Consider the following 16,580-nt stretch of genomic DNA (forward strand, 5'->3'; position numbering starts at 1 on the left):
AGAACGCAGCATCTTCACTTCTCTGGCCTCTTGGAAATGCTGGTCCCTAAACTCTGTAATAGTGACAGTAGCTCAGAGTGCCAATGTCTGTCCCTCCACTGCCACCCTGCCAGCTCTCAGCCCAGGGCTTCCTATCCCTTCTCCCTTATACTCAAGCAAAATTAGTGTGATTGGGAGGCTGCTATGAGCAGGCATCCCCACGTCATAGACCTGAAGTCAGTCAAGGCCAGACAGCCTGGTGACAAGATGGCAGAATGGTCCCAGTTGGCAATTTCAAGCCCAGCCATTGCAGATCCCTCTGCAGGTGTTTGAATGAATTTTTCTAGTGTAAAAGGGAGCACTGCTGAGGTAGATTTAGGATGATCAATTCAAGTCAACATTAATTCCATCAGTTGTCATCTAATTGATTCGATATAATTCAACCATCACACAGGGTCAAACCCTGTGTGAGTTTGTGGAAGAAGGTGGAACACAAACGAACATTTATCGGACAGTCTTTCGTGTGCTAGGCACTGTGCTAGCTACTACGGATACCAAGTTAAGGAGACATGGTCTCCATCTTCAAGAAGCACCCTCCACCACCACCACACACCCACACCCACACTCACTGCCACTCACACCCACCACACCCACACCACCTCCACACCCCACACGCTCCACCCCACCCCACACTCACACCCCACACCCACACCACACCCACACCCAGGCAGCTTTTCTGTTCTCTTCTCTTCCTCCATGAAACCCGCTCCCAGGAAAACAACCAATAAATGTCAGTAGCCTCGTCATTTTTCTGTCACTATCCATTCTCTCCTTTATTTTAGTAATGAGTCTCCCTCACTTCCCCACCCTGTGAGTTCTGGGTAGACACATGACTGCCCAGCAGTGAACGAATTTCCCAACTTACCTTGCAGCTAAGTATAGGCCATGTGATTGTGGCTAATGGTGTATGAATGGAAATATGTGGAAACTTCTGGCATACACCCTCCTCTTCCTCTCTCTTCTTCCCCATGGGATGTGGTACAGACTTGGAGCGTAATGATGAGCAGGCTTTGCTCACAGGGATGAGGGCAAAACCTGGTATTGTCTCCTGGAGCAGATCTGTCCTACCTCCTCAAACCTTCTACCAGCCCAGACTTTTACCTGAGAGACAAATGAAATTCTGTAATCCACAGGAATTGGGCTTTTGTTAAAGCGGTCAAATCGATATCCCAATTAATACAGTGACCTCGACTCCCAGAGGCTGAATAAGCCAAAGGAATGACTGGAGTAGGAGCTTTATCGGCATTCTTGAAATCCTAACCAGGGGCCTGCAGATCCTATATATTTATAGCTAGACCCTAGTTCCCTCTGATATCCCAAAGCATCTCTCAATTCATTTATCATTTAACTTGTTGGGACGTACTACACTTCAACTGTGTGGTATGTGTCTACTGCAGCATCTATACCAGCAGCCGACGACATCCTATTCTTCAGCCCAAGGGTCTACTTCGTAGTTTACTTAAATCTAGGTGCATTGCATGGTTATCTCCATTTACGGGTGAGGCATAAAAGCCCATTGGAGTCTTTCCAGAGAGCCCGGGGCTAATAGAAACAGCTTCTCAGATTTCCATTTTTGGGGTCTTGACACTTCCTCAAAGGAAGAATAGTTCTCTCTCCTGGGAGACTGGGGTCCTCTGGTACCAAACAGGATACACTGTCAGGAAACCTTTTCTCTTTCTTAACCCATTTCTCTCTTAGAAAAATAAAGTGCAGCTCACTGCCAGTGTTAATTTTACATAAACGTGCTCTTTGAGGCTAAATCAAATCTGACTCGTTTTCAATGTGAAAATAAAATATAAAAGCTATTCTCATTGTTATTTCTAAACATAATCTGTCCCTAATCCTAATGTAACAGAAATGTATACATAAATCAGATTCACCAAATGAATCTTCGGCTAACAACTGTTTGAGAACAATGTTAACATCACTTGTAGGAATGCTACGTTTTCTAGCATTTGACATTTTCAGTGATCAAGAATTACTATATTTTGTAAATGGAAATTCCACTAGCAAAAACAGAATGTTATAAATAGAATGATGTTCATTTGTTTGTAAAGACTGTTAATATACTAGAGTGATGTGAAAATAATAATCAAAGAGAGATATTTTGTGGCAAACTTTGGGGGTAAGGTTAGGACTGTAACCCATGAGTTATCTCGAGTTTAACCCATGAATTATCTCGAGTTTAACCCATGAGTAAACGCTGCAGTTGCAAGAGCCCCTGGCGAGTATTCTCAGGGCAAACGGGAAATGGGTTAAAGTAGTTGTAAAAAAGAAAATTAAACCACAGAAATGTAAACACTATAGAAGGAAGTTGTACAAAGTCAATATCGTGCAGGTAAGAGAATGTTTAGGGATTATCAGTATTTGGAAGTCAGTGGTTACAGGTTTGGAGTTCTTGTGAGTGTTCAACCACTGAGAAACTTTCAAAACGCCAGATAAAAATACACATTAAAAAAGTTAATAAGAAACCCTCTCTCATTTCTGATAACATCGCAGCTTAGTGAACCAAATAGCAGAGAGCGAGCCTCTTGCACCACACTGGACTCGCTTCGTGGAAATTTGTAAACAGAGCTTGACTAATGCCTACTGGACGCGGTGCCCACTCTGTATTTAGACAACTGGCTGGTGTGGGAAAGACCCAAACGTCTGGTTCTTACGTCAATGTCTTTGGCCCTGGAAATCAGCAGAAAAGGGAGGCAAAGAGAATAAAGGTGACCCGGACAGGAGTGGTGAGGCAGGACTATCGAGGGAGAGATGAAAGTCACCAGATTAAGGGAAAACTTTCACTGTCTGAAGAATCACCAGTTTCCTTTGCCTTGAATTGAGGCAATGATGGAGAAATCAAAAGCCTTTTAGTATGAAGACTCAGATTCAAGTTTTAACTCAGCCCTGGACCTCTCTGACTTCTCCTCAGTAAGATACGTAAATAATGAATGGATGCTCTACTGATCTCAGGGGGTTGAAGTGAAGAGGCAATACGATAGCTGAAAAATATTTCAAATGCTTTCAAGTGCCACACAGGTGATATTTATCATGAGAAAAGATGCTGAGATGGAGTGCATGTTCTCACAGTTCTTTCATTTATATGTACAAACTAGACTAAGCAAAATGAAATCTTTTGGTTCAGATGATGGGGGACAATAGTTACCAGAGCTAATTGCAAATACCCCATTTTTCTTCCTTCTTGGCACATGGTAGGATTGGTGTTCTCTGCCCTCTTAGGTGTGACCACGTGACTTATCTGTCATTTCTGGGCGAAACTTTAAGAGCAAGGGCGCATCTGCCATATTCCCTCATCTTGTCTGGATGCTTGTGGAGGCCTATGTTGAGACTGAGTTTCCATCATCCTGGGCCCCTAGTGAACTGTGGGAAGCAGGGCACTCGCCCCCATCCCCAACCTTCATTGGCCATGTAGCAAAAATGAACTTTTGTTGTCTTAAAAGCCACTGCACCCCTGGGATTGTTCGTTGCTGCAGCACAAGCTTGTGTTGACTATATTTTCTGTATCCTTGATGCTCTGGCATTTGGGATCATGATCCTGCAGAGACTGCCCCACCCGGGACCAGCTCATTCTTAGTTAGAGCAAACAACTCCCCAGAGAGCGTGCCTTTGAATTGCAAACCAATCAATCTCCAGCCACTCCCCCAACTATGTCTTTTATCAAACACTCACAGACCAAGCCAATGCTCCCCCTGCTCTGGATCACCCTAGGAGCAGGTATTGAACAACGAAGGACCCTCCTGTAACCCAGAGCCTGCCAAAATTATTCAAACAAGCCAATTCTAAGCTTACCCAACATACCTACACTGCTTTGCCCATTTCCTCCTGTGAAAACCCCAATAGATGTTCTGGGCCTGCTGTCCCCTTGTCTTCTATGCCTCCTGGCCCACCCGGTCCTTCCCTATGTGGCCCTTTGTGACACACCAGGCCTGTTTCTAGGAATCCATGATTATAAACTTCTTTCACATGCAAATCATCTCTGCGTCTCTGTGTCTTACCATTCCTGATTAAAACAAATCTGGGATACATTTTAAACACAAACCTGGTCTGTCCTGATGGATACCCTAGGAAGATTGGGCCTGGCATCAGGTACACTGGACTTTCTCATTCTCTTCCCAGTCTGAGTTCCGTTTTCCTCTGGGCTAGCCTCTCCTGCAGCTGGGCTTTTCGCTGTGTGGCGGGAAGAGAGACTCAGGCATCCTGGCTTCACTACCAGAGCCCAGAGGCAGGAGGTGGTCTTTGCTGCTGATTCCAGCAGAAAATGTTGTAGGAAAATACTCAGATTGGCTCGGTTTGACTCATGTACAATCACAGGACAACCTCTGTGGGACATACGTACCCATCAGGATTGAGCCATATGCTCACCCCTGTGGCTAGGCGGGTGGAAAATGCTGGGCAGCCAGGAGCACAGGTGCCACCGAGATCCAGCATCGCCCTTTTATGGATGGAGCTGGGACACCCAAACCGCGTGCACCATGAGGAAAGGACGGTGTGCAGAGGGCTGCTCTCTACACAAAGTACTACTGGGAAACCCTACAAGAACTGAATGAAAGAACTCGCCTTGCAATTAATAGGTGTCAGCTACATTTTTCTGAGGTAGCATCAGGCCAACCAGAAATATGGTATCTACAATCCGTCCTCCCTAAAAGTGGGAAACCAACCCCTTAAATGAGCATGCGAGTTGAAGGGCAGCAAACATTTTAGTGAATTTCCCAGTTATTGAATACTCTGTCACGTACCCAGATGGTTCTGTTCAGGTGGATCTGGCTAAAGGAACATCTACCTGTCCAGACACACACGCTAGGCTCCCTGCTTCAAGTTAGTTCTTTATGGAGGCCCATGGAGGCCCAGATGACGGGATTTGAAGGTCCCTGTGGGTCGTAGAGAGCGAAGAAAAACAGAAGGGGAAGAATTCATGACAAGGCTCTCAACCTGGAAGAGTAGGTCTCCTTCCGGGGTCCATGAACTCATCACTGAATGTAAAAAACCTAATGTTTATTTCCTACAAAAAGGGTCTGGAGCTCTCATCAGATTCTTAACAGGTACAGCTGCAAAAGGGTGACAAACTGCTACTGTAAGAGAAGGTCGCTCAGCTTCCAGGAGCTGGCAGAGGAACTTGGGGTTTTTTTCTTGACTTTCCCGGTGTCTCACCAGGTGGGCAGATTTCTCATTTACTTCAGTTCCAGTATTTTCCAAATGGAGCTAACATAACAGAACTCCACCTCCCCTGAAAAGTCTTTGTGGCAGAGAAAGCTAGAGCAATCTGGGCCCAAGTCCCAATGAGGCCATTTACCAGCAGGTGACTTAACCTCAATGAGCTGATTTCCTCATAGACAAAGGGAGGATAATAGCATTGTCACACCAAGATTTCACCTAGTGTAACACTGTTATAGTAGGTGAAACAATGAATGTAGAGAGCTTTCCGCTTTCCTTCCCATTAATATTCAAAGCTAGCATTACCCAGCCCTTCATATTTGCCGTAAGAGTGTTAAGTGCTTTTAGGTACATTGTGTCATTTAATCTTCGCAAAAGCCCTACAGAATAGATATTATCACCATTTAATTTTTTAAAATGGGGACGGGAGAATTGAGGCTGAGGTCAAGAACCTTATCACTGAGTAGAGCCGGTTTCCAAACCCGGCCGCCTGACCCAAGCCCGTACTCTTAACCTGGGGTTCTCTGCCATCTGTCCCCCCACTGACCCGCACACACCACCTGCAAAGCCGCCAAAACAAAGCGCTCAGAGAGCAGGCTGCGGGCTGTTGCTGCTGCGGTGATCTGGGTAACGCAGGGTCGGGGGGAAGCCTCAAACACCAAGGCCCTGTGATGTGTCAGGCACGTGACAGAGATGATCTACTTTGTTAGACTCTAAGGAGTGCTTTCATCATAGCTCTTGTGACAAGCTGTCAATCTTGCTTTCTTTTGCGCTATATGACAAACACGTGGAAGGTGGTAAGGACCATGTGCCTGGTTTCAGGTCACACTATGGTCATGGGCTTAGCTGGGAATTAGGAAACTGGGATCATCTTTCCAAACGACGGGCAGCACTTAAGGACAAGAAGCTTTGAGAAGTGTGACCAGAATCATGAAGTTTTCAGAACTGTCATTTATTTCCAATCACTCCCACTTCTTCACCCTGGAGTGGCTGCTTTATGTCAAGGAAGGGGCTCCCAGCTTCATGGAGAAGGGAATTAGCCCCCATTTCAGACTTCCTATGCTGAAAGGAGGCCCAGGAGGCGGAGGGTGCTGGGAAAGGCTCTGGACTCAGGGCAGGAGGCCACACTGCAGTGGCCCTGTTCTGCGGGACCTACCTGGCTTCTGTGACTGGCATCAGCCACCAGATTCCCTCCACATGTTCCGGGTTTGGAAATGAGTTAATCAGAACTAATGCTGGAAAGGAACTTATTAGACAAGTTCTACAGTTTGGGCCTGAATTTTCCAATCAGCGATGCAGAGGCAGCTGAAGCAAATGCCCCTCCACACTGTCACAGCAGTAATTAAGTCGCACACAGGAGCCTTTCAAAGATAGATGCTTCTCCTCCGTTCACCAGCTTTGGAAAGAGAAAATGATGAGAACAGCGTGGGGGCGTGGCTGCTTCTTCCCGATCCAACTGTGCCTTCTGGATGGCAGTCCTCCCTCTGTCCCCGCCATCCCACTGCCTGCTGTCAGTGCAGCTGTTGAGACAGAGTGGCCCACCGGGTGCTGGGAGGCGCTCCACCACTGACGAGCAGACGGAGTGTGGCAGTGGGGCTGGCAGCTGGCTGGGCTCATTTGTTGGCCACGGCAGAAAGCTGGTCCCGGATGCGGCCCAGCCCATCCAACATAGTGTCCAGAGTTTCCTTACTCAGTTCCACAGTGACAGCTGAGACAGAGGGTTTGTCCCCACATAGACTGGGGTCTTCCTGGATCTGAAAAGAGAACATGGCCCCAAAATCAAAGTTCCCTCTCTTCCTAGAACCCTGGACCCATGAGCCCTACCCCATTCTGGGGAACTTCTGAAGAGAGGCTCTCTGCTCAGAGCTATAGACAATCTTAGCTTTGGAGACATTTGGCAAGAGGGTGAGGGAAGGGGACGTCTCAGAGGCTGGGGCCAGTTTCCATTTGCAAGGAGCGCTTAGGGCAGGAGTCAGAGAAGCCAAGGCTCACTCACACTTCCGATTCAACACTTTAGTGAGAAAACATTACATGGGTTTATACTGGTAATTTATGCACTAGGCTCTAGGGGTACTTAAGAATCCATTGGGATGCAGGAAAAATATTATATTGTCTACTTATATTTGTATCTTTTTTAAAAAGCAAACTTTACTAATATTTAAAAAGTTGTTAGAGGCACCCTACGGTTTGGTTTTCTCATAGGTGTTGAGTTTCTAGGTTAAGTAAGCACAGCATTACATTATCTAGTTTTAGCTAAACAGACCCTTAAAATGGATATGTGACTAAAAAAGATTCCAGAAAGAACTGTGAAGATAACACCAACGAAGCGAGAGTGTGAGAACAAGAAAATAACTGACTATTCTCCAACTGCTATTAGGAGTGCCTGATCAGCCATGTTACAAGCAGGGATGGCCTAATCGTCCTGGACAAGAAGTTGGCTAAAGCATACCAAAATTATCAAGAAAGTGATTTGAAATCTGAATGCATACTCTTATTGTATGCTGAACTTTCTTGTAGCTGTATAACATAACCTTTAGGTATCAGCAAATTATTTTTAAGATGTATGTTTTGTGTTTGTCTTACTTTAAAATCTCTACTTTTGGTAGAGATTTTATTATGCCTATAATATGTTAATACAGTAGTACACACACTTTGTAAATAAATACATTTGGGGGGGTGCTTAATATTTTTTATTTATGGGATTAGAGATCTCTAAACTTTGGAAACTGGTATCTTTGCTGCCCCTTCTTTCCTTCTAGTGAGGATGACAGTGGACGTACCTTCATCTGGAGCAGGCAGGTGGGGACGGCCATGCGGCTGATGCTGTCTGAGGCAGTTTTTATGTCCACTCTCCAGTCCAGGTCGACCAGGCGTGGCAGAGAGACTGTAGAAGGGACAGCTCAGCTCAGAGCTCACGCCTCCCACATTTACCTAGCCTTTACGCTGTGGCAGGCAGCTCTAAGGGATATACATATGTAATACATTTGATCCACACAGCAAGTCTCTGAGGGAGACAGACAGACGGGGTCCAAGACCCCTAGCAAGTCATGCCGTGTGCACTCCATGACACGTGCGCTTAGTAATGACTCATGGTGGGCAGCATCTCCAGGCTTCTGCCTTAACTCCCAACCCTCCAGATGTCAGGAGGAATGAAAAATGACACAAGGCAGAAAACATGAGGTTATGGCCTAAGTCTTAGAAAATGTGAAGCTTCAGCAATAGTGGAAAGAGCTTGTGGTTGAGACAGACTTGCCTTAAAGATGGGTTCTATCACTTGTCTAACCTTTGAGCACGTTTCCTCATCTCTAAAATGGAGACAATCTTGGCCGAGCTCCCAGGGTTGTTGGGAGGACTAAATGAATCAATGCAGGTAGAATTCTTTGACAGTGACTGGCTCAGAGTAAGTTTTGTGACCATTTATTAAACATCCACTTTTATTCAATCTTTCAAACTAATTTCAATTATGTTTTTTTCCCTAATGGAAATATTTTAAGTATTTCACTTTCTGGTTTGAATATGTTTATTTTTTTTTTTCTAACAACATGCCTATATTATATTACATTTATAACCAGAAAAGGTTTCTTAAGGTAGAATTAAAAAAAAAAACAACAATACACACAATTTGGTTTGGGATTAGGTTAATTCACTTTTGATTTTTGCTTAAAAACTCTGGCCACCTGGCAGATTTAGAGCTGGAGCTAGGAAGAGGTGAAGAGGAAAAGGTAGATTTCCTGGTACTCACTCAGATTTGCCTGGGCTTCGGTTCTCCAAGTAGATCTGTATAAGAGGGAAAGATGAGAAAAAAATCATGGAAAAGGGATGAGAATTGAGTCTTCTGATAGAGAGAGGCCCATGGGTTTGGGCCTCCGCCTCTCTGTGATCTCCAAACCTGTAATCACCTCCTGAAAGGATCACAGAAACGCCTTGCTCCAATGAGCAGCTTTTTGTTCGTTTGGTAAAGCTCAGTGATGTTAAGGCCATAAGTGTTGTTAGTTTTCACAGCTTAGGTAAAAAAAAAGAACAGGCTTAATGCATTGTAACCATATTGTGCTACCATTTTCAAAGACAAAACAAAGAAAAGGTCAAGCTACTCTTTTCAATGAGCATTTACTACACAACGCATTGCATCTTATGCAAAACACACCCAAACAGGCCAAAATAGTTGGTGCAATCTGATGGCCAACTTGATAAAATAAAGGTAAAGCCTTGTCTTTAATCCAGTAAGGAAACAATTAAGTATACAAGCAAAGTTTCCATGATAAATCGTTCACTGAAATAAAAATTGCCAATGGCCTAAATGTCCAACACTTGGAAATCTCTTAATTAAATTATACAGAATTTCCTCCTATAATGAAAACTGTTTAGCCATTAAAAATGATATTGAAAGTAAATATTTATTGGCATAATATATCATTAATGTTAATACTGTCAAGAGAAAACAAGGAAGTTGTAAAATGGCATGATCCCGTTGTGTTAAAAACAAAACACCAACCTCTATGTGTGTAAATGAAAAAAATAAACAAGTCCCGAAAGGCTCTCCATGAAGGAACAAATACTGCTAATCCTCTGGGTGATAGGATTATGGTTTTCTTTTTGTTTGGTTTTCAAGAATGAACATATTATTTCTAAAACAGAAACAAAAAATATAAGCATTATAAGGAACTCTCAAGAGATGAGCACTTACACGTGTTCTAGGATGATTTTTGTCAACAGGTTTTTGAGGTTTTGGTGGAAATTTTCAGGAAAGAGAGCTAGAATCGCCTCAGCGGAGGACAGGTCACGGAACGCTGCTAGCCTGGTAAGGCGGTGCAGAGCCTGGAGCAGCTGCAAGAAAGATGGGGACAAGGGCAGTGAGGGGAAGCGAGCAGAGACGGGGGACAGAGAGCAAGGCTCTATGCCCCTGTCTGCCATACACTGCCAGAGTCATTCAACTGAGTCCCATGAGTCCTGAGGCCTCTGGCACAGATACTGATGCCCATGTGCCTCGGCCAACCTCTAAATTCACCTACTGCTTTAGGGGACAGATGCAGCTGCCTGACACAGGAAGTTGGCAACTTGCCAGACACTCTGCTTACAGGTAAAGAGTTAATAAATCCCCTTTCCTTCTGCACAGAAGCTGACCTTCAGTTAACTTTCTAGCCTGTTCCCCTGGTAACCTGAGAGAAGTAGAAAGTCAGTTGTAACTAGGCAACATTGCACTGGTCCACTGCCTCTGGACTGGGAGGACTGCAGAGACACCCGGGGGGCCCTCAGCTTTGAGCCCCTCTGAGTATAGCTGCATGCTCCTTGCCAGAACCTGAAACTGTGCTTACTGCACTGCTCCCAGAGCTACTGGCTCCTGTGGGTTTTGAGTGTTGAATCCAAAGTGGTAGAAATGTCATGACCCTGCCCCTAGGCTGTCACCTGGGAGGACAAAGAATGAACAGCTCCAGACTGGCTGTTTAGAACCCCCGCTGTGGAAGAGCAGTGCCTGACTGTAGCCTTGATAGGAGCTGTGTTCCACTCTGTGTCTTTCCAAGTGAAATGTGCAGCCAAGTGTGGCTATGGTTGTCTTGTAAACATAACAATGCTCAGCTGAACTTAAGACACTCCCAAGGCAACTGTCTCTGCTTTAGGCTTTCTCTGACGCCATCTGAGGCTGCTCAGCTGCAGACAGGCACAACTCAGAGGTGAGGGCATGTTAATCCTCCACCAAGAGGTGCAAGCCAGTGGATAAATGCCCTAGCCTCTCTGCCCTCCAGGGGAAAATTCTAGGGTGTGTTCCACATGGTTTTTTACAGGATCCCAAGACTGAGCCCCAGTTGCCCACAGCAGTAACTGCTCAATGACACACCCTTTTATCAGCCTGGCGTTCTTCCCCGTTTGATTTTCTCCACTCACCCCTTTGTATTTTCTAGAATCACCTCCCAAGTAACTGCCTGCACCCAACTCTTTGCCTCAGGGTCTACTTTTGGGGACCTCAAAATAAGTCTCCAACTCACTTTCATTATCTTACTTCTGCCTTTTACTCTTCTACAGCTGACTTTAATGAACAAAGTTCCAGATTAATAATAATAATAATAATAATAATAATAATAATAATAATAGCAGCAGCAAAAGCAGCAGGATAAGCCAGTTTGGATGAAATCCTGTTTAGAAACATTAGCCCCGGGAACGTAAGGCTATGAGTGCTACATAACTTGAGTCACTTTACTCTTCCTTTAGGCCATTAGCTGAGATCAGGTGAGGTCCAGAGGCACATCCTCCCTGACATGTGGGCCTTGGAGCTTCTGTCCAGTGATCCCTGAAAAGTCTGACAATTTATCAGCATCAGCAAGTTACAGGCTGGGAAAGGAAATCATGAAAAGGATGGCTTTTGGTCACACTGTCTAGGTAACAAGTCTGAAAAGGAAATGGTCAGGAGCTCTGATTCTCAGTACAGTTCTCCCATCTGTGCCACATTTACCACAGGAAGTGAAGGTTCAAAGATAACAGTTTTTAACTTCACTAACATTTTTAAAAAATTTATATTAAGTTTGCTACATCAATAGATATTTCAGGACAAACATTTCCTTGGACATAGCAATGACTAGGAGGTCAGGAAAGAGACTAACGAGTTGAGAATTCAGTGGCCAAAGGCCACACTTACTTGCTCTGCCTCCTCCTGGGTCACAGACAAGCTGGAACACGTAGTATCCAAGAGTTTTTTCGAGCCAAGGGCTGAAGTGGAAAAGCTCTCTTGGCATAGCTGTCTGACAACATCTTTTGAGGAGGCCTGTAAATTAATTCACAGATGGAAAACAAAAAACAAAAAAACAAACACACACTAAAAAATACGTGTTTTAGTACATAATATTGTCTCAGTAGTGGTGTAACACCTTTAGACTCAAGATTTAAAACACACTTCCATTTCTGGAAAGATGAAGTATAACTGTTAGGCATAACTAGCATCCGTGGGCACTAGATAGAAAACAACCCTAAGACAACTCTGGGAAGGGGGAGAAGACAGACTGCGGACCTTACCACCAAGGAATGCCATGGTGGTGAGTTCCCTGGGTTTTCTTTTTGTTGATATATCCAGACTTTGAGCTGAAAGAGTGGGAAACCCAGAATGCCTATGGGTGCAGAAAGAAAAAAGCTCCAACAAATACCAGCTCTCCCCAGCCAAAGGACTAAGAAAGGGGCAGCCTAGCAAAACAGAGAACCTTAGACAGTAACTGCTCTACTCCAGTCAAATGCCACGGAAAGAACTATGGTCCCATCCTCACTCATGCCAGCAAAGGCTGAGTGGGGAGCCTAGACTTCCACCCCTGTGAGGCTATAACAAGGTGTTTCAACACCCCTGCTGAAGTGATGTCAGAAAAGGCCAAGTACGGAGCTGAGACCAAGTAGGGAGCTGAGAGCAAGCAGGAAACTCCATGCCATGTAGTAACAAGTCTCATTACCATGTGGTATTAGTAGAGGCTAATCATGAAAAGAAAAAAAAATCTTCAAGAAAAAAAATATTTCAAGAAAAATGTCTTGAAAGCAGGAGAGAAACGATAATCTTATCCATAAGGGAAAAACAATTAGAATGACAGCAAATTTCACATCGGAAACCAAGGAGGCAAAAAGGAAGCGGCATGATATTTTTCAGGTGCTAAAAGGAAAGAACTGTCAAACTGGAATCCTACACGCAACAAAAGTATCCTTCAGGAATGAAGAGGAAATCAAGACATTCTTAGATAAAAATTAAGAAAATCTGTCACAAGACCTACCTTAAAAGAATAGCTAAAAGAAGTTCTCTTAACGAAAAGGAAATAAATTAAAAATCTTGGCATATCAAGAAGAAAGAACACGAGAAGCAAAAATATGGGTAAATACAATAGGCTTTCTATCTCTTGAGTTTCTAAATTCTATTTGAAAGTTGCAGAAAAAATTATATCACTGTCTGATATGGCTCTAAATCTATGTAGGGGAAATATTTTAGACAATTATATTATAAATGAGGGAAGGTAAAGGGACATAAAGGGAGGTAAGACTTCTATACTTTAACTGGTAAATGAGAGAGACTGATAGACTGTGACAAGCTATGTATATCAATGGAATAACTAGAGCAATCACTAAAAAGTTTATTAAAAGCAATGCATTTTAAAAGACTATGGATAAATCAAAATGGAATTCTAAAAAAAAATGTTCGAATAACCCGCAGGAAAAGTAAAAAGAAACAAACAAAAAAGAGAACTGACAGGAAATAAAAAATAAAATGGCACACTTAAGCCCTAACACATCAATAATTATATTAGTTGTAAATGGCCTAAATATATCAATTAAAAGACGGAAATTGGCAGAGTGGATTAAAAAATATGACTCATTCAAATGCTGTCTACAAGAAGCCCCCTTCAAATATAATAATAGAGATAGGTTAAAAGTAAAAGGATGGAAAAGAATATATCGTGCAAACCATAATCAAGGGAAAACAAGAGTGGTTACATTAATATCAGATAAAGACTATTCCACAGCAAAGAAAATTACCAGAGATGGACATTACATAATGAACTGTTGCTACATAATGGCAAGCAAAAGAACTCAGACGCACAAAAAATAGCAGTCTTATTCCACTTATGTGAAGTTCAAACATGGGCAATACTAAATTGATGGTGTTAGAAGCAAGGATAGTGGGTACCATTAGGTAGGAGAGTGGGGTAAGTAATAGAGCAATAGAGGGACTTCTGGGGTACCTGCAATGTTTTTTTTTTTGACTACTGTGGTGGCTGCATGGTGTGTAATGAATCATTAACTATGCACTTATGATTTGTGCATTTTTGTATGTGTTATCAATTAACAATTTAAAAAGTCCGTACCACTAATAGACGTGCCGGGTAAATGGGTAACAGGAGCCACAATGAGGGTGAAAAGTCACTAGGCTGGGAGCTGAGAGCTCTAGGTTAAGTCCCAGCTTTAGTACTTCATTCATTAAGTCATCTAACAGCTATTTATTAAGCACATGCTGTGTGCCAGGTATGGGGGGTACACTTCTTGAGGATACATTTGTGTATAACATAGACGCCTTTAGGGATGGAGAATACGAGTGAACACTGGAGAGGTGGTTAAAACAACAGAGGGATCATGCATGCATGGACCAACGATGAATGTTGTGCCATGAATGATAAAGTGTGCCACACACAACTGCTGAGTGTAATTAACTCAACCCTCTTCCTCTGGTGTTAAAAAAAAAATTCCTTATGGATCTTACATTCTTGAAAAAGAAAGACAGGTAAATAGACGCATAATGTTAGCCAGTAACAAGTTCCACGAAGGAAGCTAAAGCCGCCCCTTCTACAGGGGAAGTCAGAAATTAAGCAGATAATTCCAATCCATCGTTTCATTTGATCCTTACAAAACCCTATGAAGTACGTCCCTTTCAACCTCACAATCTTTCAAATGATTATCAGGAGTGTTTTCGCCCTTCAATAGGTCAAATCAAGTACAGAAACCCGGGACTCGGGAGAACAAAGCACGAACACTTTACTCAGGAGGCTTGGCGCACGAAGAGGAGATAATTTCTCAAACTACCGAGGGCCGAGCGGCTGCTGGATGAAATCGGAACTGGCCACGAGGACCTAGCAATTACCACCCTAATGAACCGATCCCGAAAGATAGCCGCAGAGACTATTAGCAAGAGGCATTCGTACAGCGCCTTCACGACCATTATCTTATTTGTTTCCCCGCCATTCTGTTAGGGCTTGGTGGTATTAATTTTGTTCCTGCTTTAAAAAACTCAGAAAGGCGAATGATTTGCCTGGGGCCACACGGAAAGACAGCGACAGATTCGTGGCTCCAAATCAAGGTCCGTTTATTCCAATTCCTGTTCCGTCTAAAATCTTGGGGACAAAGGCCCGGCTCACGCCGTCTCCGCCCTCCCAATTTACCTTCAGCAAGCTCTGGAGTGCTGCAAAGTTTTCTGCTGTTAACGCAGCCATCTTCCCCGGGTCATGTGACCGCCTCACTGAGTGAAGCGCGGTCACGTGGCCACGACGGCTGCCGCAAGGCATGCAGGGGGACGTAGTCCTTCTGGGTAGCGGGAGCTGCCCGTCTTGTGGCATGGCGGGATGCGGGGAGGAGCCAAGTAGGGCGAGAAGGCTGGATGGCTCAGCCAGGCGACACTCAGGCGGTGGGATTGAGAGGACACGAGCGAGGGATGGTTTTCATGGAGAGGAAATGACTTACCTTGTTTACTTACCAGATCAGGGGAAACTGATTTTCCCTTGACCCAGTTGGATGGGCTGCCTGATTTAAGGAATGCGCCTGCTTTGACAGACGCCTTGGAATTAAAATGAGGCTGTGCATATCGGAATTCTTGGAATTTATTCCCCCCACCCCAACTGGGAGGATGTAAAATTGCTTTCACGTGTATAGTTTCCCTCCGTATGAGGTAGGTAGGAACTTGTATTATTTGCCTTATCCAGATGGGGAAAGTGAATCACTTAGGGTTTTTAGTGACTTTTTCTGTAGTCCTAGAGGAGATCTCTTCTGAAAGGCAGGCGAGGAAATGTCTGGCAGAGAAGGGTAGGGAGAGATTAAATGAAAGATATTACCTACTAGGTTCCTATTACACCTATTGCGGAAGTGGTTCGTGGAAATGTTTAATTCATTTATTCAACAAAGTAGTTATAGCGAATGTGAGGAGTGGTTTTGAATGGGCAGTACAGGACTCTGATTTGCCCAGGGCTCAGAGGTGCCACCTCGAAACAGACTGAATTTGTGGAGTTGGTGAATTTAGTTTTTACAGAACCACATGTCTCTTCTGCATCCCAACCCACAGCCTCTGGCATTTTCCTTATCCATCTTTAGTATCTGGTTGGCTCTTTCTTTTCCCGCCCCCACTTTCTTAGCAAAATTTGGCTCAAAACAGGTTCTGATAATGTCAAGCCAAAGAAAGAATGTCTAATTGTGAAATTCCAGAAATTGGTAAGCTGCTAAGGCCATTTGTTCCTCTGCCATCTATTCTTCCCCTTCCTCCTTCTCTCTCTCCTGTTTTCTGTGAGGGTGTTGTCCAGGCTCAGGAAAATAAACCCAGGTTGTCTGAGGATGAACCCATACCTGGACTAGAAGATTTTAGGACATTGTCACGGAGTCCTAAGTCCACCTCTTTTTCTTCTCTCCTTCTACTCTTCTCCAGGGATCCACATGGCTTGATTCTTGTTTTCTGCCACAAGCCACTGTAAACTCTAGGTTTAATTCCTCCCTGTATTCATAGATAGGGGCCAGCCCTGTACCTCTAGTGAATTGAATGTTGGTTAAATAAAGAGCAACATCCAAAAAATGGTTAGACTAAGGCTAATTTCTGTGGCATATATGTATGCATGCATGCATGTATGTATGTATGTATGTATGTATGTATTTTTTGCAGGGACACTGTTTTA

The 16,580-nt window shown here is 43.9% G+C and overlaps 1 protein-coding gene across 1 annotated transcript; it reads right to left on the reverse strand.

Moving 5' to 3' along the window:
- Positions 1–6,127: 6,127 nt before the first annotated feature.
- Positions 6,128–15,233, reverse strand: COMMD9 (COMM domain containing 9). The gene is made up of 6 exons (XM_039867182.1): positions 15,087–15,233; positions 11,825–11,950; positions 9,881–10,020; positions 8,939–8,973; positions 7,977–8,080; positions 6,128–6,950 (listed from the first exon to the last, which is right to left on the reverse strand). Exons 1-6 carry the CDS (start codon positions 15,207–15,209, stop codon positions 6,810–6,812), a joined length of 669 nt encoding a protein of 222 aa, XP_039723116.1. The 5' UTR covers positions 15,210–15,233; the 3' UTR covers positions 6,128–6,809.
- Positions 15,234–16,580: the final 1,347 nt, after the last annotated feature.

Source organism: Pteropus medius, unplaced genomic scaffold (assembly GCF_902729225.1).
Source record: "Pteropus medius unplaced genomic scaffold, Ma_sr-lr_union100, whole genome shotgun sequence".
Lineage (NCBI taxonomy): Eukaryota > Metazoa > Chordata > Mammalia > Chiroptera > Pteropodidae > Pteropus > Pteropus medius.